Source organism: Meriones unguiculatus, chromosome 4, assembly GCF_030254825.1.
Source record: "Meriones unguiculatus strain TT.TT164.6M chromosome 4, Bangor_MerUng_6.1, whole genome shotgun sequence".
In the NCBI taxonomy this organism is placed as follows: Eukaryota; Metazoa; Chordata; class Mammalia; order Rodentia; family Muridae; genus Meriones; species Meriones unguiculatus.
In genome coordinates, this window is record NC_083352.1 from 112,305,851 (window position 1) to 112,331,991 (window position 26,141).

The 26,141-nt window shown below is 55.2% G+C and overlaps 1 protein-coding gene across 2 annotated transcripts in view; it reads left to right on the forward strand.

Annotated features, from left to right (window-relative positions):
* Nucleotides 1-2,900: 2,900 nt before the first annotated feature.
* Nucleotides 2,901-26,141, forward strand: part of Kcnb1 (potassium voltage-gated channel subfamily B member 1) — an 86,211-nt gene continuing 62,970 nt past the window's right edge. The window contains exons 1-2 of one of the 2 annotated variants that reach the window (XM_060382803.1): nt 2,901-3,015; nt 4,083-4,820. In XM_060382803.1, coding sequence (XP_060238786.1) covers nt 4,254-4,820 — 567 coding nt within the window. In that variant the 5' untranslated portion in view covers nt 2,901-3,015; nt 4,083-4,253. Of the gene's footprint in view, nt 3,016-3,360; nt 3,494-4,082; nt 4,821-26,141 lie in introns of those variants that run through there. The other variant, XM_021637817.2, reaches the window with a different exon arrangement.

Genomic DNA, 26,141 nt, shown 5'->3' on the forward strand with positions numbered 1-26,141 from the left:
GGTAGGTCTGTAGGTCAGGAGGATGAGGCACAGGTGAGTTCAAATCCATCCTGTGCTACTACACACTGAAATATTTTCTGGGGGGAAAGAAGGCCAAATAAAACAAACAACAACAAGTATGAACTGAGACATACACAGGAAACACTGCTTTTCAAGATCTAGCACAGAAAAAAAAAAAAACCGAAACATAATACCCACTAAGCGGATAACAGCTGCTGCCTGAGGCAGAGAGCATGGCCCGAGGGGGAGGGGGAGGACAAGGAATAAGGAATGAGTGGGGGCTGGGGAGATGGCCACCAGCAAAGGGTTTGCCTCACAGGTACAAGGACCTGGGTTCAATCCCCAGAACACAGGTTAAAAAAACAACACAAACCAGGCAGAGACAGGGGGCTCCCTGGGGCTCCCAGCCGGCCTAGCCTGCTTGCTGAGTTCCCAGTCAATGAGAGAGGCTACCTCCAAATAAATAAAATGAAAATGGATGCCACCAAGGGAACATACCCAAGGTTGACCTCTGGCCTGCACGTGTACATGCGGACACGTGTGCACATGTGCCCCGTATCAATGGGGTTTCCTGAAGAAGCAGAACCCTTTGCGTATTAAAATGTAGAACATTTTATATACCAAACATATTCAAGAATGGGTTTAACTGGCTTACTCTGAGACAGTCCCAACACTGTGAGGATGGTAATGTGACAGCTGCCTGGTCCTTGAGGTGCCTCAGCAGTCCCAAGCCGGCACCAAAGATCGGGAGGTTCCTGGAGACCTGAAGGTCCTTAGTCCGTGATGGAAGTCTGAAAATGCTGCTTCTGGTATCAGTGAAGGAAGCAGCGGCATCAGGAGGAGCTGCAGGGTCAGTCAGCTCTTCAGCAAGAGGCAAGGCCAAGCCAACAAAAAGCAAGTGGTCTTCCTTCCTGCATACCTTTAATCTGCTGCCGGCATTTGGTAGGTCCTCCTACATCAATTAAGGAAATTAAAACAATTCCTCAAGTGAGGCTCCCTGCTCAGCGCTCTCTCTCTCTCTCAGAAGTGAGAAGACAAGCAAATCTTGCATTTTCTTTTTGTTGTTGTTCGAGACAGGGTTTCTTTGTGTGGCCCTGGCTGTCCTAGAACTGACTCTGTAGCCCTGGCTGGCCTCAAACTCATAGAGATCTGCCTGCCTCTGCCTCTTGAGTGCTTGCTTACTCTTGCATTTTCTGGGCTGCTCCTGTTGTGGCCAGGGAGGCATGTGGCCGCCCATCACCTGCCCTTGACCTCTAGCCTGGACACAACTCTGCCTGGAACTCCTCTCATCTCCCCATATCTGACTCCCTTCTTACTGTGGAGTCCACCTTCACCTCTGAGAGGCCCTCCCTGACCAACTGGGAAAAGCTCTCAGCAGAGCACATGCGTCCTCCCCCCCACCCCCTAACACACACACACACACACACACACACACTTGTGATTCCTTGGTAGCACTCGTGACTGGCTGAAGCCTTTTCATTTAAAACAAACAAACAAACAAACAAACAAAAATGTGTTTCGTTGCTTGTCTTTCTTCCGTGATGGGCAAGCAGAGGTGAGGAGGGAGGGACTGAAGCAGAACTATCAAGCCGGAGCAAGAGAAAACCCTGCTGAGGCTTTACTCCAGTGACAACCACATTCAGCTCAGGAAATGGAACATTCATTCTGACAGCCCTGGCTATGTAGGAGGCAGAGGAGGGATGGGGGAGCCCAGAGCAGAGCAGAGGTCACAGGGAGAGAAGGCAGTGGCAGCTTGGGTTGCGTCAGGATGATGGAACCGATGAGGGTGGGTAGCTTCCTACAAACCGATCTGTGTGATGCAATGGAAATGAAGCCAAGGTGGAGAGGGCAAAGGCCTTATCTTGGGACACCACGTCTCATTAAGTTTTCTCCCTGCAGGGCAAGGCTCTCTGCCGCATCTCTGCCTCCTTAACCACACAACAGATATGTATATGAGAGAACAAACCAGCAAAGGCCAGGAAGGGCCCAAGCGTGGCCTGTGGAGGGAGGCCTGACCCCTTCTGCGTGCAAACCTTCCTACAGTCTCTCACGAGATAGAGTCTGTCCGCCCCACTGCACAGGGTGAAATGGGGGCGGTGGCTCCCCCCCCCAGCCCAACCAACCCTCAGCTCTCCAAAACCAGCTGTCCAAGATAGCACGACAGGATGACTGACCAGTCCTGAGTCTCAGCTGCCCCCTCACCTGGCCTTACGTTTCTCCTCAGTAGCTACCACCCACCTGCCCACCCATCTTGCCTGCTTGTTTGTTAATAGGTGACTGTCCACCTTCCTCTCGAATCTAGCCTTGTATTTTAGAATCTGGAAGGGAATCAAAGCCAGGGCTATTTAAAATTGCCACCTGCCTTCCCCAGCTCTCCCATCCTCCTCTCAGCTTCCAGCCTGTCTGACATAGTCTCCCCCCCCCACTTCTGTTTACAGTCGCTCTCCAGGGAGCCCGGCGGACCCGGAGGCTGGTTGGCTTCGCAGCTGTATCTCCCACGCCCGCCCTACGTGCAGCGCCCGCATGCAGTAGGCGCTCGGCGGCGTCGTGGCCCGGACAGGCAGACAAGCAGCCTGGGTGGGCCCCGCGGCCTGGGCCGGGACCGGGCCGGGCACGGAGGGGTTAAGCCGCGCGCGCTTCCGACCCGCAGGTGGCGCCGTCCGGCCTCGGTGCCACTCGCCGCGCTCCGAAGTGCGGGACAGATTCGCAGCGAGCGCGGAGCCGAAGCTCAGCCCGACTTGTTGATCTCGCGCAGGCAGCCGCGGCCGCCGCCGCCGCCGAGCCGAGCCGGAGCCCGGGGTGGAGGAGGCGGAGGCGCTGCCGATCGCCCGGGCCGCGCCGTCCCCGCGCCCCGCAGAGCGCCCCCGCCCGCGCCCCGCAGCCCCGGCGCCGCCCGCCCGCCCGCCCGGCCGGGGTAGGCCCAGCCCGGCCCCGGGACCGCCGCTGCCGCGGGCGGGGGCGCGGGCGGCCGGCGGGATGCGCGCGGCGCGGCCCCGGGAGCCGGCCGCCCTGGGGGTGAGTGTGGCTGGGGTGGGGGGCGGGGGAGGGGATGCGGGCCCCCCCCCGGGGCGGGGGGCGGGGCGTGCGGGCCCCGGGAACCCCCCGAAATCACCGGTGCGTGGCGGAGGAGGGCACGCTCCGAGAGGCCAGAAGATTCCGCCGCTTTCCCCGCCTCCCACCTCCCCCACCCCTTCCCTCCCGAGCCCGGGCAAAGGCGCAGAACCCGGAGTTATAAAAAGCCATCGCCGGGAGGAGCGAGGAGGAGGAGCGGGAGGAGGGGGAGGAGGAAAGAGGAGCGGGGAGGAGGCGCAAGAGGGGGAGCACCGAGCAGGCGGATCCCCAGGACTCCGCGTCCCTCCTGCGCTAGGGTGGGGGGTCGCGCAGGAGGCGCAGACCCGGCTGGCTTGGCTGCTCTGCCCCCCTTGGTCTCGGGTCCCGGTGCCCTGAGGAGTGGGGTCGTCCCAGGACAGGGCTTCCCGGTGACCTCCGACAGGTGGGCAGCTGGCAGCCGCCACAATCCCCGCTCGCCCCAAATTCTCTTAATATTGAGGAGGAGCGAGCCCAATGCCGTCGCTTCGCTCCCACCCCAAATCCTGATCCTGTTGGGGTGGGAGGAGATGGGAACTCACTAAAGAGAGGAGAGAGAAAAAAAAGAAAGAGAGAGGAAGAAAGTTCTCCCGGCTTCTCCCCGGCCTCCCCGCTGCGGGGCTGGGCCGGGCGCTCCAGCCCAAGAGCCGCAGAGCAGGAGTTTCAGCACTCGACGGGGCGGACAGCGCCCCGGGCGGCCGGATTGCGCCAGGGCGGGGGCGGGGCTTCCTGGGAGCCTCCCGGGGACCTCTCCCGCCGGGAGGGCCACCCCTCCCTCCATCCCGGGGTGGGGCTGACTTCAGCACCGGAGGGAGGGACAGCGGCCAAGCGGCCCTCCCCCACCCCCACCCCCACCCCACTCCCCTGAGCTGTTTAAACCTCCGGAAGGTCAAGGCCAGCGGGGGGGGGGTACCCTGGGGGAGGGGCCTCCCGGCGCGGCTCTCTGACCCTCGTCCGCTCTCTCGCTCTTCTTTTTTTTTTCCCCTGCCTGGCAGCCGTCGGGATGGAGGTGAGACGGTAGCCCGGGACGCCCGCCCTCGCGCACCCCTGCAGCACCGCGGCCCCGCAGCGCTCCCCGCCCCCCGCCCCCGCGGCAGCGAGCCTCGCCGTCGAGCGACAGCGGCCTGGGGTGGGGGCAGGGGGGGGCGGGGGCGGCCAGACCAGCGATGCCGGCGGGCATGACGAAGCATGGCTCGCGCTCCACCAGCTCGCTGCCGCCGGAGCCCATGGAGATCGTGCGCAGCAAGGCGTGCTCGCGCCGCGTGCGCCTCAACGTCGGGGGCCTGGCGCACGAGGTGCTGTGGCGCACGCTGGACCGCCTGCCCCGCACGCGGCTGGGCAAGCTCCGGGACTGCAACACGCACGACTCCCTGCTCCAGGTGTGCGACGACTACAGCCTGGAGGACAACGAGTACTTCTTCGACCGCCACCCCGGCGCCTTCACCTCCATCCTCAACTTCTACCGCACCGGCCGGCTGCACATGATGGAGGAGATGTGCGCGCTGAGCTTCAGCCAGGAGCTGGACTACTGGGGCATCGACGAGATCTACCTGGAGTCGTGCTGCCAGGCCCGCTACCACCAGAAGAAGGAGCAGATGAACGAGGAGCTGAAGCGCGAGGCCGAGACCCTGCGGGAGCGCGAGGGGGAGGAGTTTGACAACACCTGCTGCGCGGAGAAGAGGAAGAAGCTCTGGGACCTGCTGGAGAAACCCAACTCGTCGGTGGCCGCCAAGGTGAGTCTGAGTGGGCGTCCCCGAGGGCCGCTGCCCCGGGGGAGGCCTGCGCAGCGGCCCCTGGCTCCTCGCGAGGCGTGGACCCCAAGCGGGGGTCACCAAGGACCGTCGCTCCAGCATCCTTCCCGTGCGTCGGCAGACGTCCCCGCGCCCCCGCGCGTCCCCACTTGATTGGGGGCGGAGGGGGATGGTTTATAAAACTCTAAACCGCAACAGCAGAGGCCCACGTTGTCGGGTAGTCTCGGGTCCCTCCCTCCGGCCCAGGTCCAAGCCAGGGTAGCTAGCCCTGCAGTTGTAGTATCTGTAGCCCGTATCATAACCCCACTCTGTCCACAAGGAAGGGTATGAACGCAGCCCACAGGCTCGCCTGCCAGAGCCTGGGGCACCGCCAAGTATTTTAAGAGATGACGAAAGATAGGGAAGGGTGGCTGCAAGAATAAGCCTGCCTCCAGGCTGGGGGACTGTGGGTGAGGGGCCACGCCGGCCCTTGCTCATGTACCTGCAGTGAGTGTGGTGCCCTTTGCAGTTGGCTGTTGGAGGAGGATGTAAATTTCCAAACCAGATAAACACAGAGAAAGAGGCAGGAGCGAACACGGTCACGAAGGGTGGGTTGCTGGGCAGAGGCGTTCGACTTGGGGACCAGCAGAGGCCTGGAGTGAGGAGCAGGGCAGGTGTAATTCCTCTGAGTCAGGCTGGCACCCGGGAGTGTCTGGAGGGTGAGGCCTGCCTCACGTGGCCTGTGTACTGGGCGCCAGGAGCAGAGGACAGCACAGCGTGTTCAGGGCTACATGGGAGGCTGGGAAGGGGCACAGAAAAGAGATGTGTAGGAATCCAGAGAGATCAAGTTCCAGAAGAGACAAGAATGTCTCTGAGAGCAGGGCCCAGGAAACAGAACCAGAGGCAAATGATTGAGGTTGCCTGCTCAGCCAGCCATACTTTTGTAGCAAGGCCTGGCTCTTGGCCAGCCTGGTCTTCCAGTGTGGAGTCTTGGTGGCTCAGCTGACCACTCATTGGTCCCTTCTCAGAGGGGCCTCTGTGGGGCTATTTCCAGATAATTGACTTGCTCAAGAAGGGCAGTAGACACAGGAAGGTGAGCATAAAGAGCCCACAATCATTTTCTCTTGCCTCTGTGCTCTGAGGACATAGAGGCCTCTGGGCTTGGTCTCCTCCAGGAAGACTGTGACCATAATCCTTCCCCAGTTTCCGTGTCCAGAAAGCCTCTCTCTAAGACGAAGGTACTCACCCTTAGCCGGCTTAGGATCAACAGACTTATTTTGCTATTTCTAGGCCTGACACAGGTTCCCCCACTGCTCAGCCCATTGAGGCCCAGGCAGGCCCCTCCTTCCTCACCTGCCCCATCCTTAAGACACAGATCCAGGGACAGGAAGTGGGGATTTGCCCTCCCCGAGAAGAAACAGGCAAAGGACTGTTTGGGTTGGCATCTGGCTTCAGGGCACAGGCTGTCGGCTTGCAAGAGGCACTGTGTGGGAATAAACAGTCTTTCCTCTTGCTCAGCTTAATCGGCTCACCCGGACAGCATCATGACCTCGCTGTGATCCCAGCCTGGGCTGTCAGCTCACATTCTTGCAGTTTCTGCAGCCAGAGCTGAAATGGGAAGGCGGTCAAGCCCACCGTCTCTCAGTACAGAAGCCCTGACAGCCGCTGAGCAAACCCCCAACAAATGCAGGGCTCAGAGCGGTGAAGTGACTTGCCTAAGTTCACAAAGCATAGAGAGAACGAGGAGTTTCTAGAAATGTGTCCCCCCTCCAAGTGAGGTTCTGAACAGCCTGTTCTTTCTGTGGTGACGGGGGGCCACAGACGCACCCTTAGTGCCCTCCCTCACTTGGCTTCCCACAGTCCCTTCCCCAGCAGCCCAAGGTGCAAGTTGAGATCGAATTATTCATCTGTTTGAAACCCATGGAGGTTTCCAACACATTCAGCATGAAATCCATATGCCACCACGAATCCGAGGTCTAGACTCTATCCCTCAGAGCGTTCTGGTCTCATCTCTCCTGTTCTCTTCTGGCTCATGTGGCCCCAGTCCTACTGGCTTTCTTCCTGTTCCCAAACATCCGAGGGTTTGTTCTACCCCAGGACCTTTGCATTTCCTTTTCCAGCTGCTTACAGTTGCCTTCCCCAGATCATTCCATGGGATCGTTCTCTTCATGTCCTCATTTGCTACTGTCCCTCAACTATTTCCTCCTGGAAACTTCCTCGTACTCTGTCACCTCATGTAGTATTTTTTCTTCATGGTTAGAGATCGTATTTGGTCTACATGTTTCTGTTTTACACCCACAAGGATGCATCATACACATTACTGTGTTCCCCAGCATGTATCATGGCGCCTGGTTCAGGGGGCTCCAAATAAATATATGTAGGTGGATGGGCGAGTGGGTGGAGGGTTGCGTCTGGGTATTTGGGTGGATGAATGGGTGGGTGGGTGGGTGGAGGTATATATGGGTGGGTGGGTGATGGATTGGTGGATGGGTGGGTGGATTCATGGATGGATGGATGGATTGGTAGATGGGTAAGTGGGTGGGTGGATAGATGGGTTGGTGGGTGGATGATGGGTGGGTGGATGGATAGATAGATGATCATTGGGTGGATAGATTGGTGAGTGGATGGATGGATGCATGAACTGATGGATGAGTACGTGAATGAGTAGACGGGTGGACGGATGGGTGGATGAATTGGTGGATGGATAGACTGGCGAATGATGGGTGGATGAATGAATGGGTGGATGGGTGGATGTACCAAACAAACAGTCAGGCACTGACTATGTCAGGGTTCAGGGACCTGTCAGCCACTTCTTCCTCACAGCCTTCCCCGAGCCTCTGTTCTCTCTGTCACTTGCACCTGGCCCCATCCACAAGCTCCAATGTCAAGCCTGTCAGCACAATGAGAAATGGGGGAGGGAGGAAATCCTCAGAAACCACACAGGCTAAATGCCAAATGTTCAGTCATTTCCAGGTGCCTGTGAGAAGCAGAAATGGCCACATCTCATGTGTCCTAGAGAAAGGAAAGACCAGGGTTATGGGGTCAGACAACTCATCACGGCTCTCCGGCCTGAGGCTGTTTCTTCACCTCTCCCTTTCCTCCCTCCCATCTGTAAAATGAAGCCTGGGACCACTTTGCAGTGAGGTTGTGCTTGTGGAAGCTGAACTTAGTGCTCAGCACTAGTGGGAGGATGCTGTTGTTACTGTGCTAAGTTGCTGCATCCTTTCTCTGGGTGAGGCGGGGTTCTTTCTCCGGGCTGGGTGGGCAGCAATCACTTTCCTCCCGACAACACCCTGGGGAGACTGAGCTGAGGCTGTGAATAATTGATGGGTTGCTCTGCCAAGTGAGGGACAAACCAAAGCCCAGGCCCTGGATTCTCCATCAGGGGAGTGGAAATCAAAACCCCTCAGGTTGTTTGGGAGGCGGGGCTAGCCCTGGCAAGGAGGCAGTGCAGGCATGCCAGGGCCTCCTCGGAGGCTCTGCTGTCTGGGAACACCTCTCTCGGTAGGGTGTGAGGAGAGCTGCTGTGTTTATTGGGCTGGGCACCCATCAGTGCTCCCTGTAGCTGATGTGATCCAGAAATTTCTTCTGCAGCCTTCCTGAGCAGTAGGGTGTTCATTAGGCCTTCTTTGGGTTAAGTGACAAAGCAGGAAAAAAAAAAAAAACACAAACAGCTTCATTGAGGAGGAAGATGTGTTTTCCTGACATTCTAGACTAGTGGAGCTTTGGACTGAGTGATCCTATCAGGATTTTAGATTATTTTAAAAGTTTTTTTTTTTTAATTACATGTATTTTTTTGCTTTGTGTGTGAGAGAGAGAGTATGTATGGTGGTCAGAGGATAATTCTGGGGAGTCAGTTCCCGCCTTCCTCCGTGTGGATCAGGCTTCGAGGAAAGGGTCCTTACCTACCTACTCATCTTGCTGGCCTAAGTGTTGTTGCTTCAAGCCCTTTGTATTTTGTTACATTTATTTACTATGTATTTATCTGGCGGTATCTGTGTGTGCTTGTGTGGCCACATGCAATAGCCACACATCCCAATGGCTGTGGGAGTCAGAGGACAGCTTGTGAGAGTTGCTTCCCTCCTTCTGCCATGCGGGTCCTGGGACTTGAACTCAGGTCATCAGGCTTGGTGGCAGGTGCAGTCTGTCCTCCGTTTCGCCATCTCGCCAGCCCGGATTCGAGATTCTTTCCATCTCTCTGCTTCTCTGTCCCTGAAAATGACTTGTCCCTGTGCCTGACGCCTCATGTCAGGGGATGGCTGCCAGATCCAGCCCTCAAATGTAGACACAACAGCTACCCCACAAAGAGGGGCATTTCCCTCTGTTCTCCATTCTGTTTCCCTTCCAGGGGAACCTCCCCCAGGAGCACCCCAGCAGATGCTTCCGATGGTGTTGGCCATTGCTCACATTCTCATGCTTTCGTGGTAAGGGAATCTGAGAAAGCGAGTGGCTGTTGTTTTCGGGTGGTTGAGGGCACGTGTTTGATGAGTGAAAACAAGACCCGTGGAAACAGGCTTTGGGAGGTGACATGCCTTCACCTAAGCCTATGCTAAAAGGTGATGTAACCGTGTGTCAAGTGAGTGGAAATGGCGGAGCTGAGTGTCTTAATTACTGTTCTATTGCTGTGACAAAACGCCATGACCAAGGCTAATTTTTTAAAAGAAAACATTTAATTTGGGGCTTGCTGACAGTTTCAGAGGGTTCATCCGTGACCATCACCGCAGGGAGCATGGTGGCAGGCAGGCAGGCAAAGCACTGGAGCAGTGGCTGAGAGCTACCACCGGGCACACTGGGCCCGGCATGGGCTTTTGAAACCTCAGAGTCCGCCCCAAGTGGCACTCTCCTAGTCCTTCCCAAACATTTCCTCCAACTGGGGACCAGGCATTCTCATTCAAACTACATCAAGGTTTAGGTCCAGAGTCTTCCCAAGCTTGAATGGGTCAGTTACACGGTCTGAGTGAGTGTGTCTGTCCAGTGGGGACAGTGGCTACACCCACCCTCAGGGTTATTCCAATGAGTCAAGGGAGTTGCAATGAAGTGTATCTCGAGAATATAAATCATAAGGGCAAAGCCAGGAGTGGCGGTGCACGCCTTTAATCCCGGCATCCAGGGAGGCAGAGGCAGGCAGAGTTCTGAGTTTGAGGCCAGCCCGGTCTACAGAGCAAGTTTCAGGACAGCCAGCGCTACACAGAGAGACCCCGTCATGAAAAACCAGAAAGAGAAAAAAGGGGAGATGATAAGGGTAAAATTTGGGGACTGGGAGATAGATTAATTGGCGAAGCGCTTGCCTTGTGGGCATGAGGACCTGAGTTCAATCCCTAGCACTGTGTAAAGGAGCTAGGTGTGGTAGCAAACAGGTCCGCGTGAGAGACCCTGTTTCAAAAAGCGAAGTGGAGGGTAACTGAGGAATGTCACTTCTGTCTCTGCCCTTCACGTGTCCACCCCTCCCCACCCACACTCTTCTACACAGACAGACACATACCATGAGAAGGCTATGTTTTATTATTATATCAAAAGCGGGGGTGGCCTTTAGCTGGGGACAGTGACAGGAATTTGGTTCCCACTGACTTTGGGGTGCAGTACATGTGGATTGATTTCTCATCATTTCTTCAGGTGAATGACTCCCTTTGTTCCTGGGAGTCTGTCTCCTGTGCAGGAGATGGGAGTGAGGAGGAGGCCTCCATGTAGGCCCAGGACATGACCAAGTGCCAGTTCCTGGCATGAGGCAGCACTTGGCAAATGGCCACCCCAGCTCCTGGCAATCTCTCAGAGCCCCCCTTTCTAGCTCTAAGTCCTATTGTGGTGCTGGATGCGGCTTGATGAGGTTGCAGCTTTCCCCACCTGAGTTTTTATGCGCTCCCATCAAACATGAGGAGCCACTGGGAGCCCAGGGCCCCCTGTGCTCTGTGCTGCCTGGTGAAACCAGCCAGGGCATTTCTGATGCTGACTTTATTTAGAGGGATCACTTGCCGGAGACTGTCCCAGAGCGGGGTGTGCGTCCTGCCTTCTCCTGGCTGTGGACTCTGTACCCTTCTTAGCCTTGCTTCCCACTCAGTACCTGAGAGTGCTACAGACTGGCCCCTTGGGGCCATGGGAGGGTGAAATATGGCCGTGCCCGGAGAGCACTGAAGTCACACTCACCAAATCCAGGCTCCTCACTGGGCAAAGGGAACCCAGGGGCCGGCATGCTCCTTTGACTTGACTAGCCACAGTGAGATTGGGGCCATTCCCAGGCCTTTGCTGCCTCATCTGTGATCCGGGATCTCCCCACCCCAGAGGAGGGGTGACAGGGTTGAGTACTGGCAGAGGCCCTTAGGAAGGCAGAGTGCTGACCAAGGGAGCATGGAGGTGGGGAGAACTCTCATGACCAACTCCAAACCCAGTGCTGTGACACCCACCCCACCCCATACTTGGTACCTCTAGGGCCGGGGTGGGAGCTTCTTGGCAGAACTGGACAGCGCAGGCTCAGCCTGGCTCTTCACCCTCTTAACCCTGAGATTTGGGGCAAAGCATGATGGTTCCTTCAGGTGACAGCCACCAGGAATCGGCAGCACTGCCCGCCTCATTGAACTGCCCCAGAGGTCAATTGTCAGCCACACAAGTGGACGTGACCTGAAAGGTTTAGGGTCTTACCGCGCCTCTTAAGCCTTCTGTGGGATAAACTCCTTTCAAGACACCATTCTGAGCAAATGCCACATGTTTGCTGTGAGCCTGCAGGCTTTTTCCTTGGCCGCTGGAGCCAGTGTCCCAGCGAGAGCCGCCCTCAGCCGCTGGCTTGTTGGAGGAGCAGACTATTGAGGCATCGCAGCTGCCTTGTTCCAGGCTGGCTTTCAGCTCCTCTTCAGGATGGAGCTAAGGCCATGAGTCCCGGGGGTTGCTCGCTTGCTAACTACTTTTGGGGGCTGTGGGGCAGGGAAGGCCACTTCCCACATCTCGCTGCATGTACTTAAGATTCAATTCTGAAAGAATTAACCAATGATCGGTCAGTGTGAGTGTCCCTTGGTGTGTCCTGACTGTATTGTGAGCTAGGAGAGCCCCTTGCAACAGAACACCTAGCTAGGGTGGTCTCAACAGCACAGACCCCAGGCCGGCTGCACACACTCCATTTTGCCTTTGTTTCTTGGATTAAAATAAAAACAACAGCAGCAGTGGTGACAGTCACTGTCGGTGCTGAGCAAGTGCAAAGGGCATTCAGTGGGGCTGGGGAGACTTCTCGGTCGGTGAGTTATAAGCATGAAGACCAGAGTTCAAGTCACTGGAATCTACGTAAAGCCAGGCACCGTCCCACGCAGCTGTAACCCCACAGCTTCAAAGGCAAGATGGGACGGGGAGACAGGAGAGTTACCAGAAGCCGGTGGGCAGCTAGCCTGGCATATGCAGTGGTAAATAACAAGGTAGAAGTACACTCGAGGGCACCCTCTGACCCTCACACACCGTCGCACACCTGTATCCTGCACAAACAGATACAAAGGGGGCTCTGTAGTCCCGTTGATCTGTTCTCCTCTTATGGCAGCAGAGACTGAGGCCCAGGGAGATGGAGTGGCTGGCCCAGGACCACACAATGAACAGGAGGCTGGGAAAGAGCCCACCCCAGTGCTCTGGCTGCTGTCTTGGGCAGTGAGAAGTACAGATAAGTCCCAGGGATGGCGCCCCAGAGGCCGCTCTTCTCCCTGGGAGGCATGAGGAGATGAGAGAGCTGTCTAATGTCTCCTGCCTGAGTTGGGAGTGGTCCTGCCTGGCCCCGCAAAGCACCCGATGGACCAAATGGTCCTAGAGACACAAGAGCAGCTTGTGTTATCTGTAAGCTAATCTGCGAGGAGGAGTCCCTGCCTTCTCCCTAGGTGGGCATTCTCGATTTGTGCGTCTCTGAGGACTTAGGTGTCACGAGGTAAGGCTGTGACAAGAAGGCCACTTGTCCAGTTCCAAGCAGGAGGACGGGCACAGATAAATGTCCAAGGTGGCAACCCTCATCATGCTTTCCCGTCGGCAACATAAATAAGATGTGATGTTGTGTGAGACTTTCCCACAGCCTGGGGTGTGTCCCGGGTTCAAGCCCTGCCCTTTGTACTCCCAGGTTGTGTGTGCCCCAGAAGCCCCTGGCCTTGCTGGGACTGGGAAGTGAGCGTACCCTGGGCTCACCTGAACTCTGCTGACCAGGACCTCATGATGGGAACATGCCCCGGGAGATGATTTTTTTTTTTTGAATTTTCTAAAATTTAAAAAATATAATGTGGTAGGATCCACATCCTATAAGATTTCCCATCATCACCATTTTTAAGTGTGTAGCTTAGCGCACTCTGGTGTTAGTGCAGCCAGCCTCTGGAGTGGATCATTATCAGCAGGGAGCGTCCATCCCCATTAGACAGCACTCACCCCCACCCCTGGGAACCACACTGGGACTTCCTGTCTCTGGATTTGACTCCTGTAGGAAGCTACAAACGGGAGTCACACACATCGCCTTTCGTAGTGCCTGGCTTCTTTTCTTATAACATAATGTCTTTGGGGTTAATCTGCCCGGTTGCCTGTCATAATTTCTTTCCTTTTAAGACCGAATGCTATTGCTTCGTATAGATATCTACCTTTCGCTCCTAGCTTCATTTGCTGATGGACTCTTGGGTACTCTCACCTCTTGGCTGCCGAGAACGTGGGGCACAGAGAGCCGTTAATGCGACTTTCAGTTTTTCCAGTCTACGCCCAAAAGTCCTCTCTCTCTCTCTTTCTCTCTCCCCACCTCTCGTGTGTGTGTGTGTGTGTGTGTGTGTGTGTGTCTAGGTTGGAGGACGAACTTGACCTCAGGAGTCATCCCCTTGCTTTTTGAGACAGGCTGTTGTGGCCTGTCGTGTTAGGCTAGGCTGGCTAGCTGGAGAGCCCGGGGAAAGCCCTGTCCCCGCTCCACCACATTCTCTTCTTTGCTGTGACTTCTGCTGACTGGACTCAGGTCCTCATTCCCGCCCAGCCAGCGCCTCACCCTCCGAGCCATCGCCCAGCCTTCTGAGCCCTTTATATATTCAGGACATTCATTTTTCATCGGCTGTGTCGACTGCGGCTGTCTTCCCCCGCCCGTGGGTGTGTTCTCTCTGTGGACAGTGGCGTTTGCGCACAGCTCCTTTCAGTTTTGATGAAGTCCAGCTCGTCTGTTCCTCAGGCAAGGTCTTGTGTCGGCCAGGGTTGGCCTTGAACTCACCACGCAGCTCAGGATGACCCTGAATTTCTGATGCTCCTGCCTGCACCTCCCAAATGCCGTTCTTAGGATAAATCCAGGACTCTGAGCCTGCTAGGCAAGCGTCTGCCGACTGAGCCGCATCATCCGCCCGGCCTTTGTCTATTTATCTATTTTTCTTCTGTTCAGGTGCTTGGGTGTAGTCGCTAAGACACCACTGCCAAGTCTAGTTTCTCAGCCTCGTGGCCTAGGTGTCACATTTGGCCGTTTGCTCCCGTGTCAGCTTAGGAGTGAGTGTCATTCTTTCCCCTGATATGCTGTCCCCAACCCTGTATGTTGTCCTGGGTGACTCTGGAGGTCAGGAAGTGCCCGGCAGGTGCAGAGGATGGTTTGGGAGGAGAGTGCCACTGCTCATGGGGTCTCACACCGCAGAAGCTCTAGAAATGTCCGTTGTGGCCATCTGGGCCAGGGGCGGGTGTCATTGCTGTAGGATGATGGACATTTTCAGATGCATCTCATGCGGCCCCTTTTTACCCAGGGAGGCTCGCCGAGGAAGGGGTGTGTTTTGGCCTGCGGTTGAAGGGGGTATGACCATGGCTTGGGGGAAGCCTGACAGCTGGAGTGAGGACTCTGGACTCTTGTCCAGATGTGGGGGCTGCTCACCATCCACTGCTCTCCCTGGCTCCTCCTCCCAGAGCTCCTCCCACCTGCTACTCCCCCCCCCCCAGCCAGGAGCCTGCCTTCCACACCCAGCAACTCACTCTTTTGCTTAAGATCCTCCGTGGGGACTGAGGACGGAGCTGTCAGTAGAGAGCTGGCCTAGCACGAAGGACGCTCCGGGTTCTGTGTAGACCAAGCACGGTGGTGCACACTGAGAAGTCAGCACTCAGAAGCTGGAGGCAGAAGGATCAGGAGTTTAAGGTCATCCTCCACTACCCAGCGAGTCGAAGGCCAGCCTGGGCCAAATGAGGCTGGCTCAAAACCACAGCAACAACCCTGACAGGGCCCCCACAGCTTCCCTCTCTCTGTGCCCTTCATCCTCCTTCCCCACCACTGCTCAGTTCCCCTCAAACCTCTCTTTCTCACACCTACCAGACACCTTCTCACCTCCTGGGCTAGCTCTTGATTTTGCCGGGGTCACTCCTCCTGGAGATGGTCACATGATCACTCCTCCTCACTGTGTTCAGATCTCTGTTGGGATGCCCGGATGCCCACAGTTCAGGCAGTCTGTGGTCGGGGGGGGGGGGGGTCCACTCTGCATTAGAGGCTGTCCCCGGCCCAGTCTATGCCTTTCCCCTGCTGGCTTCTTACACACACACACACACACACACACACACACACACACACACACACAGTGCTCCCTCTGAACAGTGGGCTCTTCCCCCATCCCACTGTGATTTTAAATAGATGGCTTTGTCTGCTTAGCTTAGGGCTGCCTGGCCAGTGCCTGAAGCAGTAACTGCCACAGAATAAAACCTCAAGGCCTGTGTGATGAGTGAGTGAGTGAGTGAGTGAGAGAGTGACTGAGTGAATGAATGAATGAATGAATGAATGAGGCTGTCACCAGGATAGCTGAGAACTCCTACTAATTGCAAAAAAAGGACCTTGCTCGAGTATGGGGGACTGTTGCTGTCAGTACTGACATGTGGCTGGAAGTAGGGCTGTCAGTCACACCAGCTGCCCTTCCCTGAAGAGCCCACCCGGAGCCTCACACAGCCCAGCATCTTGCTCTCAGCTCTGCCTGTTTAGGAACGGACCTGGGATGCGTAGCTGACCTGTGTGCCCAGGCAGCATCCCAGTGTGTTGATTGCCCAGTGGAGAGAGGGCATCACCAAGACAAGGGCGAACCCTGCCCCCAGGTGGTGGATTGTAAGAGGGTGGAGTCAGAGCACCGGGCGAGGAGTCAGGATCCCGGATCCAGAGTGTTTGTGAGATTATGAGGCAGTTCCAGGGAGCCATTTCCCGGTGGGCACAGGTATTCATTCTGCCTGTGGTGTTAGCCTAGGGCAGAATGCCTCAGTTTCCTCTACTGCACAATGGAGCTCACTGCAACCCTGACTTGTAAGGGTAGTGATGAGATGATGGTGATGGACCAAAGCCACAAACAGACAGCCCCAGTCCGTGTCTGTGGGGCCTGGTCATGTCCACTCAGTCAGGGCTTATCGCGTTCTTGCTGTACACGAAGCACTGTGCTGGGAGTTAGTGGCCTTGCAGAGGGCAAAACAAAGACACCGGCCTCGTAGCCTGCTTTCCAGAGGGAAGGAGGGGAAGACAAATACAGACACTGATGGGGCCATAGCAACCACAGAGAGGAGTCATGAGACAGTCAACAGAGGTGGACACTCTCTAGAGAGGTCACAGGGCAATAACAATTGCCCTCTAGTGAGGAATGCAGCTCTGACTATTGTCGGTGTCTTTTCTTTATCTTACATAGGAAATATTCCTGGATGGAAGACAAACCCGTTTCTATTTTTTGTTTGTTTGTTTGTTTGAGACAAAGTCTCATGTAGCTTAGCCTGGCCTCATGCTAACTACATAATTGAAGATGACTTTAAGCTCTTGGCATGCCTGCCGAGTGCCGCCATGATCATAGGAGTGCCCCACTATGCCTCGCTTTCACATCATTCTTGAATGTGGAGGGAATTGTGGAGTAAGGGCTGTGGAGTAGGCAGAGAGAAGGGGCCCTTTGCCCTCACTTACAGAGACAACTATGGACACTTGAGGTGCCCGCCCATTTCCACTGTTCCACTTTTGCTTGTTTCCACCATAATTGGCCACTGAGGCCTGGCAGGCAGGAGCGGGCCCTGAGAGGAAAAGTTTACTGTCAGCCTCATGCTGTGGCTTACACCCAGCAGGTGTTAGTGAATCGCAAAGCTTCTAAAACCAGACTATCATAGTCAATAACAGCCATCAGGACCCAGCCCTGATTCTTTCCCTTGCTCCTTGGAGCCTGTGTAGACCTGCTTGTGCCCAGAGGTAGCTTTGACTGGCCAAGGCAACTAAGAAGAAAGTCCAAGGCAGCGGGCATTGCAGCAGGCCTCCTGTCACCGATCCACATACCGAACCCCTCTACCTGCATGGAATCTCCCTCTTACCTGTTCTCACATAAACGTGCCTCTTTGTCCTTGCTCTTGAGGTGGGGGTGGGGCTGCAGTTTGACCCAGTCCTCCTCCCAGCCTGGGGACAGTCTGTGCCGCTCCAAAGTTGCCTTTTCTCAGGTTAGGTGGATGCGCGTGTGCCCAGATGTCACCTGTTTGTGCAATAACCGATTAGTGTTTGTTAGCATATGCTGGGCACTGTGCCGAGTGCTGAGGAGGCAAGTGTTAGGACCCTTTAATCACAGGTGGCAGAGATGCAGCTCAGAGTACCGAAGGCTATCTGGAACGTTCTGAGCTAGGTGAGGCTTCAGGTGGGGCAGGATCTGGGAGCCTACAGGTGCCATGGGATCTTGGTCCCCTCCATCTCTAAGTTCTTTCCTTACCTTGGCTTCCAGTGGGGAGCACCAGCATGGCTCCTGGCACTCCGAGCTTCTTGCAGAGCAACTATGACAGCAAAATCTGAGAGCCGATTTTCACTGGCCCACGTCTGGGCCATCCAATCCCTTAGCTGTGTCTGCTGTCTGGGTCACCACTGGCCAGTGCTGAGAAAGACTGAGAGTGGAAACGAGGGGCTCCCTCCGGAAGGAACTGCAAACACTGCGGCCGAGAGAAGGGGACCTATGTAAGCTGGCAGGAAGACTCCTGGTCACCATGGTGTTCACGGGCAAGTGAAGCATGAACAGAGTGAAAAACCAAAAGAAAGATAGTCACGCCACACAGAGCAGGTGTGCTGTGAAGGACACACGGGAGGCCTGCTTCAGAGGAAGGGAGGACTCAAGGGGCTTTAGTGTGAGTCTGGGGTGCAGACAGAGAGGCCTTCTCCCACAGGTGAACTCTCCTGGCTGTCTAACCTCTGCTATGTCCCTGGAACTACAGAGTCCCTGTTCCCTACAATGCAATCCCTCTTTTTTTTTTTTTTTTCTATTTTGTTCTGCCTTTTCTTCCCTCCCTGCATGAAGTAGGATGTTCTCCCCCTGCTTTCTTCCTCTCCTTGTGTTCTAAAGTGAAGTGCCTGGTTTATAAATAAAATTTGATGGGAATGCAGCCAAGCACATGCATTGACCTGTTAGGTACAATTCAGACGTATGACCACAAAACCTAGATTGACGACGATGATGATGATGGTGGCGATGGTGATGATCGTGGTGATGATGATGATGATAGTGATGATGGTGATGATAGTGATGATGATTTCGGTAATGAAGCCTGAGACAGGAAAGCTCACTGACCTGTGATCTGAAGCTGCCTTAGGGCCTGGTGCGGAGGAGGGAGAATGCAAGCTAGTTGCGTGACCTTGCGCAAATCGCTCGACGTCTCTGTGTCTGCCTGTGCCCACCTTACCCTCCAGACTTTGGCTCACATATCAGCTCTTTAGAGAGACGGTCCTTGACCCTGAATGACTAGTTTGGATGTAGTGGTGCTGAGGCCTTTCCATGATAAAGTGTTTCTGGTGTGTAGGAAGGTTAGACCTGCTATTCAGGGGCCTTCCTCCCCTTCCAGAAGCCAGCCCTTCCTCTCACACACAGGTGTTCTAGGGGGTGGGTGGGGGAGAGGGAGTGTGTCCTTAATCCCTGTGCATGGAGTGGGCAGCGTCTGGCCTTGCTCACCTTGGCCCTTCTCAGCCTGTTTATCCCTAGCTGGGAAGTAGGCGTGGTGGGCCCCAGTGTTGGGAGTTGAGCATCTCACAGGGTGCCACTGTATGCCCAGCAGGGTGCAGAGACAACACTGGCGTTCATCTTTTCCCTTCCCCAGCCCTTGCCTAGCAGTACCAGTGACCTCATGACCTGTTTACCTCCACACAGTGGCCGTGCAAGGAGTGGCAGGAGTGGGAAGGGAAAGGCTCCCACAGTCACCCTCATCCTGGCTGGGCACAGATGGCTTATCCAGCTCCACAAGGCTCTGAAAGCACATCCCATGCAAGGTTCCCTTGTCCTGCCTTCAGCAGGCTGCATGAAGAGCAACCTTAAAGCGTTAAGCATTTGAGCTCAAGTTTGCATCTGGGCCAAGAGGACACTCATTGCATGCTGGCGTGCCAGATGGGTGAGCAGGCCTGGGGACAGAGCAGGCAGGGGTTGGGAGTCTCTAAATCCTGAGGCACCTGTTAGCAAGGGCCAGCTACACATTTGTGAGGTGCAGCCAAGAAAAAACCAGGGTACCCTCCTTCAAAACACTGTCAAGTAGGGACAAAGTACTCTTTAAAGGGGCACACCTTTAATCCCAGCACTCCAGGCGCAGAGGCAGAAGCACAGGTAGATGGATCTCTATGAGTTTGAGGGCTGCGTCATCTACAAAGCAATTTCCAGGACAGTGAAGGCTACATATTAAAACCCTCTCTCAGACAACCAAAATCCATAAAAACCAAACTAAACCAACCAAACTAAACCCCTCTAAACCCCTCTAGATATAGAATGGAGCCCTTGGGTGCTAGCATTTGGGGAGGGGTTGGTTTTTTGAGCCAGGGTCTCTCCGTGTAGCCCTGGCTGTCCTGGAACTCAGTCTGTAGACCAGGGTAGCCTTGAGCGCAAGAGATCTACCTGCCTCTTCCTTCCAAGTGCTGGGATCAAAGGCATGCACCACCACACCCGGCACCCAGCATTTATTTGAAGATGAAGGGTTTCTTTACCTTCATTTTGTATGCGTTGGCGTGGTGTGGTCACACATGGTGTATGTGGAGGCTCACATCACACCTGCCTTTTATATGGGCTTTGGGGACTCAACTTGGGTCCTCATGCTTGAGCAGCAAGCACTTTACTAATGTCCTGAGTCCTGCAGGAAACACTGGGCCCTTCTTGTCTGGGCAGTCCTTAAGGTCCTCACCATTCAGAATGATGGAAGGCTCTCTGGAACTGTCCATTCAGGTTCTTTGTCTGGGGATGGGAGGGCTACCAAAGGGTGACGCCAACAGTCAGCAGCTGAATGGAAGGACCGCAGGGGCGGGTCCCAGGTGGCTGCCTGTCAACCCACCTTCGCCAGAGGTGGGTGGCAGGGACAAGTTGAGGCCACAACAGACAGGCTATGGAGGTTTTGGCCCTGCTCTGGAGAGATGGGCCCTAGTAAGCAGAGAGATGCCCACATGTCACGTGAACTATACCAAGTTCAGCATGCAAAAGAAGCTGTAAAGTATAGAGACTGTGGCCCTATTGCCGAAGTGCCCAAAAGCCATGAGCATTTTACAGCTTACAGTTGTAGGCGGAGGGTGTTTTTGAGACAGAGCATAACGTAGCCCTGGCTGGCCTCCAACTTTCGATGTAGCCAAGGTTGACCTTGAACTCCCGATCCTCCCGCCGACCCCTCGCCACCACCCCGAGTGCTGGGATTACAGGTGTGTGCCACGGTGTACTGGTTTCTGTGGAACTGTGGTTATGTGGCGTACTGGAACCCAGGACCTCATGCAAGCTAGACTAGACTTTACCCTCCAAGTTGTGGCACTCAATCTTCCCTGGCCTCTTGTTATGCTCAAGCCCTCAGCAGTTGGGGGGGTTCTGGCCAACCTCACCAACCTCAGCCTGAAACAGGCTGATGGACATGCCTAGAATGCTTCCCCTGCCCACACCACGGCACAGCCGCTTGACACATGCTATGTTAACCATCTTTTTTTTTTTTTCTTGTGGTGCTAAGGATGGAACCCAGGGCCTTGCATGAGCCAAGCAAGTGCCCTACCTCTGAGCCAGGCCCTAGCCCTTCCCTTGGGGGACTCTAGGAAAACACTCTACCACACCATCACTGAGCTATCTCATTAGATTCTAGGCCAGTTCTCACTGCTGACCTCACCCCCACCCCCAGTCCTTTCGGGGGTTTCTAGGCAAGTGCTGTACTGTGAGCCAGGGCCCTAGCCTTTCACTGGCGTGTGCCAGGTAGACACGCAAAGCCATGGCCACAGCCACAGTCCTCTGCTCCATCTTTTTATTCTCAGCATGAACACAGCCCAGGGTGGCAAGGGTGTGTGAAATGGCTTCTGCTCAGATGGGTCTTGGCTTCCCAGACCAAGTCGGCTCCTACCTGGTAGACACCAACACCATTCAGAGCAATTCGTGAGTTCAACCCATTAGGTGACGAGTGACTTCTGAGTCTTTCACCCCACCTCTGACTGGATCTGGGAGAGAAGGCCACTGCAGAGGCCAGAGCAGGCCGGCCGTGGATGCTGAGGCTGTCGACTGAACTGGCTCCAAGCGCTGGTCCTTCATCTGTAACACGAGGGTAATAAAGTCCTCAGGGATGTCAGAAGCCACAGGGAGATGAAGCACAGAGCAGTACGGCATTTGGCAGTGTAAGCCACTGCTTCCCCCATCTTCCTCCTCGCTCGTCATCTGAGAACCTGGTGGATTCCCAGCAGCCGGATTTGAACTGTGGCGGAGGATGACCTTGAACCTCTGATCCTCCTGTCTCTACTTCTCAAGTGCTGGGATTACAGCTGTGTGCCACCACACCTGATTTATGGGGTGCTCGGGATGGAGCCATAGGCCTTGTACGTGCTAGGCAAGATTTGACCTACTGAGCCACATCCCAGCCCCTTGAAGGAGTCAATCATTCAGTGTTTTGTCCTTATGGAGAAACACCAGGTCTGTTTCAGGCAGAGGGGCCTGGGTGTTCAGAAAGTCTCCAGGGATATTAGGGTGCTGGGGTTTGATGTTCAGGATCGGAATCCTGGCACTCATTCTCACTGCTGCGTGTCCTGTATTGGAATGTGATGGTTCAAACCCAGGGTCACTGTCACCCTTGGTCAGAACCCCCAGATCCATAATTGGACCCAAGGAGTATGGCCAGAGCACCGTTCTGTGTGAGAGAAGCTAACAGGCAAGGCCAGACAGCTGATGTTCCAGGCTGGAACTCATGTCCAGAGTTGGAATTCTGAGGCTCAAGGTCAGAACTCCGCAAGCACGTGTGGAAAGAGCTGTGGCTCTCCGCTCATCCCAGTGCGCGCCCGGTCCCCCTCTGCATGCCATTAAGGCCCCATCATCTCCTGGCAGCGGTCCCGAAGAAATAGAAACCACAGAAGGTTCCCAAGCTTCCATTTAGCCATCTGCTTCCTACCATCACCGAGCAGTGAAAGGCTGGTTCTCCTGCCCAACCCACCCAAATCCCCAGGGTCTGTTGTCATTTCTGCACAGTGCTAGGGACGAAGGCCCGGTCCTCCCTCGGGCCCTGGAGGACCTCAGCATACTGTCATCCAGAGAAGGGAAATACGGTGTCAGGCGAGGGTTACAGGATGTGCCAACGGCTTGTGGCTACCCAGTGTGGGGAGGTGTGACTAGCAGAAGCAGATGGGGAAGTGGAATAGTTTGCTGGTTGCTGCGGTCTCTGTGAATGGCCTGCGGGGCCAATTGTGAGAGCTTCATCCACAGCGGAGTGAGGGCCACTGGAAAAAAATCATCTTTAAAGTCTGTTTACAGTGTAGAAGTGGCAGGTGCTGCGGAAGGGGCTGGTGGGAACTGCTGGCTGGCGCTCCTCAGGCCTGTTGTTACAGCCCGCCACACGACTGTGCCCAGCCCTTCCTCCGGGTTTCTCCTGGTTTTTCTCAAAGGCCGCTCTTTGAGTTTTCTCTGTCTCCAGTCTGTCTCATCGCTCTGTATCAGCATGTCCCCTATGAGGGCCTTGGCAGACTTCACTCAGTTTCCCTTAAACTACCCAAACTTTGTCCAGCATGAAATAAGTATTTGTCAATGAATGAATGAATGAATGAATGAATGGAGTGAGTGAATGAATGAATATTGCTCCGTCAGAGACCCCCTGATCATTTCACACAGACGTGACCTCTGTTCCAATCACCTGTGCATACAGGTGTTTAAGACAATGGCCAGACCCTAATTCCAGGGCCACACCCAGAGCCGACAGGTCATTTCTCCCCTGGCACTTCTCCAGACTCCCAGCATCCCAGCATGGAAGCCAGCAGAGCGTCTTGTTTCCTGGCTTTCCCAGCAGGACTGGCTCCTGTCAGACCCTCTGGAGACACAGCCTGCTGGAGACAAAGGGGGGCTGTGGCTGCGGGATCAACTCAGCCGTTGTGAAAACAGAAGGTGCCCAACATGGGATTTGCTTCAGTTTTCTCCTATCTCATTTATTCTAATGAACTCAAGTGAATTAAAAGGGAATTTGACTTCACGAGTGACTTGCCACAAGCCACACAGCAGAGTCATGGCTAGTGTGGCCGGTGGAGAGACGAACAGGTGCCAGCAGGTCCAGATAACGGGAGTTGGGTCCAGACAGTTGGCGAAGATGGGGGTGAGAGTTGAATTTCATCCTGAGTAACGAATGCTTTTCTGGGACTGGGAGACTGGGGAATAAAGGGTGCTCTCTGTAACAGCACCCCATCAGGGCAGAGCAGTCCCTTCCTGCAGCCCCAGGGATTTGCCACATCCTGTGCCAGCATGGCACACACCACATGCAGGGGGCTTGTCTGGCCTGACCCTCATCAGCCCTGCTGTCTGATAAGGTCACCTTGGGAACCTCGGTGCCAGTGGCTGGGTCCTCTCCTTACCTTTGGCCTTCAGATTAAATGGCTCTGACAGGGATCCTCAGAAGTTTCCCCTGTGGGCCATATCAGGTTAGCTGCCCTCTCTGGTTCTCATTAAACTTTCTGCCTTCTTGCAGGAAATCGCCCAGAAGGAGGCAAGTGAGATTTGGAGGCCTCTCTAACACACAGATGGCCCCTTTATCCCAAAGGGAGGAGGCACCAGGCCCCTGTGTCTGTCAGAAAAACAACGTTTGATTGATGGTATATTCATATTCATGTTCAGAAAGGTCAAGAATCTGGTAGCTGTTCCGTGTTCAGCTCAAGAGACCGACTGTCTCATGTGCCTCAGTCTGCTGCTGGGGCTGCTCTTCAGCTAGAATCCAGAACAGGTAGATTCCAATACCAGTGAAGGAATGCCTCAGCCGCAGGATAGATGAATATACCACTGAGAGCGAGGGCAAGCAGGCAAAAAGCAAGAGCTTCCTTCTCCCGTGTCCTTTTGTGTGGACTGCCAACAGAAGGGAGGGCCCAGATTTAGGGTAGGACTCCCCACCTCAAATGATCCTGTCAGGAAAATCCCTCACAGGTGCAGCCAGCTGCTTGCTTTTAGCTGATTCCAGATGTTGTCAAGTGGACAACCGAGATTAGCATCATGGGGAGGGACACACTGCTGGCCAGGAGACCTTCAGGCCACCTTTACTCTGGGGTCTTTGAGCAGGGAAAACTCACAGGCCTCTTAACTGGACTTCTGTCCCTAAGCAAGGGCAGATCCCAGGTCCCAAGCAAATGGGGTGGCCGCGTCTCTGCAGACCACAGGTCAGTGTCCCCAGATCTGCGTCTCTTGTGTGGTTCTCAGGACACTCACGGCACACTTGACATGCCTTAGGCTCCTTATAAAAGCCCTTATGCAGAGGTCTACCCACATGTGCTTCTGTCTTCCCTGCAACATCTTTTCCAGGGGCCAGCAGAACCCAGGGAGCCCTCACTTCTTGCCCAGCATCTGCAAGTGGTCCAGGGCTGAGCTGGGGTCCAACAAACCTTCTCATTCCGAAGCTGGGCTCTGACCATAACCTGCCCTAAGTGAACCCCCGACCTCTCCACCCTGACTGTGGAGGCCCCCATCACAGCATCTAATTCAGGTACAGAGCTGAGAGCCACATGCCTTCCGCTGGGTTGTGCTGGACTCCGCACAGGCACCGGGCCCAGCTCCCCAAGCTGTCTGCACTGACCCATTTTCAGCACCCCGTTAACAGCCCTGACCAGGAGCTTCTGGCAGCTCCTTAAGGGGCCTCCCCAGTAAACAGTGCAGGCCAAGAGGCCAAGTCAGTGCTATTATAAAAATCGCTTAAAATGGAACTGTTTAAATCTGGGAGGGCTGTCTCCTATACCTTTATTTTCCTTGTCTTTGCGTTGGTTTGGATTTTGAGACAGAATCTTGTTATCTAGCCTAGGCCGAAACTGGAGATTTCTTCTGCCTCAGCCTCTCAAGTTCTGAGATTCCAGGTGCATAAGGTGACACTCGGCGTTGAGATTGCTTTTGTGGGAAAGCAAACTTGACTGCATTTCCTCTAATAGCTATAGTTGTCTGACCTTTGACCCCAGAGTCATCTGCTGCTGTTTGGACGCAGTTTGTGAGGTGAACGTGCTCACAGCATTTCGTGAGCAGAGAGACACGAGCATCCACGGTGGGGAAGCCCACAAGCCGGCTCCCACCCCCACCTGGATGGTCCCGCCCTGAGTGCCAACTGTGCTGCCGTAGAGACCGTAGACCCACTTCCTGTCATCTGTCGCATGGTGGGCTTCCACCACCTCCTCGCTCAACACCCGCCTCCCTGCGTTTATCCCCCTCCCCCCCAGCAACCAGAGCCATCCTGAGAGATCTCAAGTCACACCGAGAGGCCTGTCACTCAAAGCCTCCAGCGACTCCCCTGCCGGGCCATGGAAAAGCCAGTTGCTCTCGGTGCCCAAAGACCTCACGGGATTGTTCCTTCTGACCTTGTCCCCTCACCTCCATTGTGAGGCTACCCCAGGGCCTTGGCACTGGCTGCTCCTGCTGTTATTGGCCGGACTGGCTTATAGTTCGAGATCTCCTTTGTCGACAGCGCCTCCTTCCCTGACCGTCTGCTTTCTCGTGTCAGTGTCTACCTCACCTTTTCCTTGCCTGCGTCTTTTCCCTAGAGCCACTGAGGCCTCCTCCCCGACCCACACCGGCCACACCTGAGTTTATAAGACGTGAGGCAGGGGCTTCCAGCTGTTTACCAAGGTGTCCCAGGAGTCCCTAATTGTCACCTAGTAAGTGACTAATGCTTATTCACGGATTGAAGTTGTGGCTGAAAGTCCCTGTCAGCTGGGGTGAAGGCTGCAGGCCAGGCCCTTGGGTACCAGAGGCCTCTTTATCTGTGTCTGTCCTCTTCGGTCACACCGCCTACTCATAAGATCCCATCTCCATCCCCTGAGGTCTGGGTCCCCCTAGGCCTAGCCTCCCTTCCTTCATCTGCCCAGTCTGCTCTTTGGCTGATTCTTAGCAGGGGCGTGGCCTCAGAGCCTGAAACCCTCCATGCCTCTTTGACTCTGGAATGTCACTCACTGGATGGTCATAGTGTGCCACCAACCCA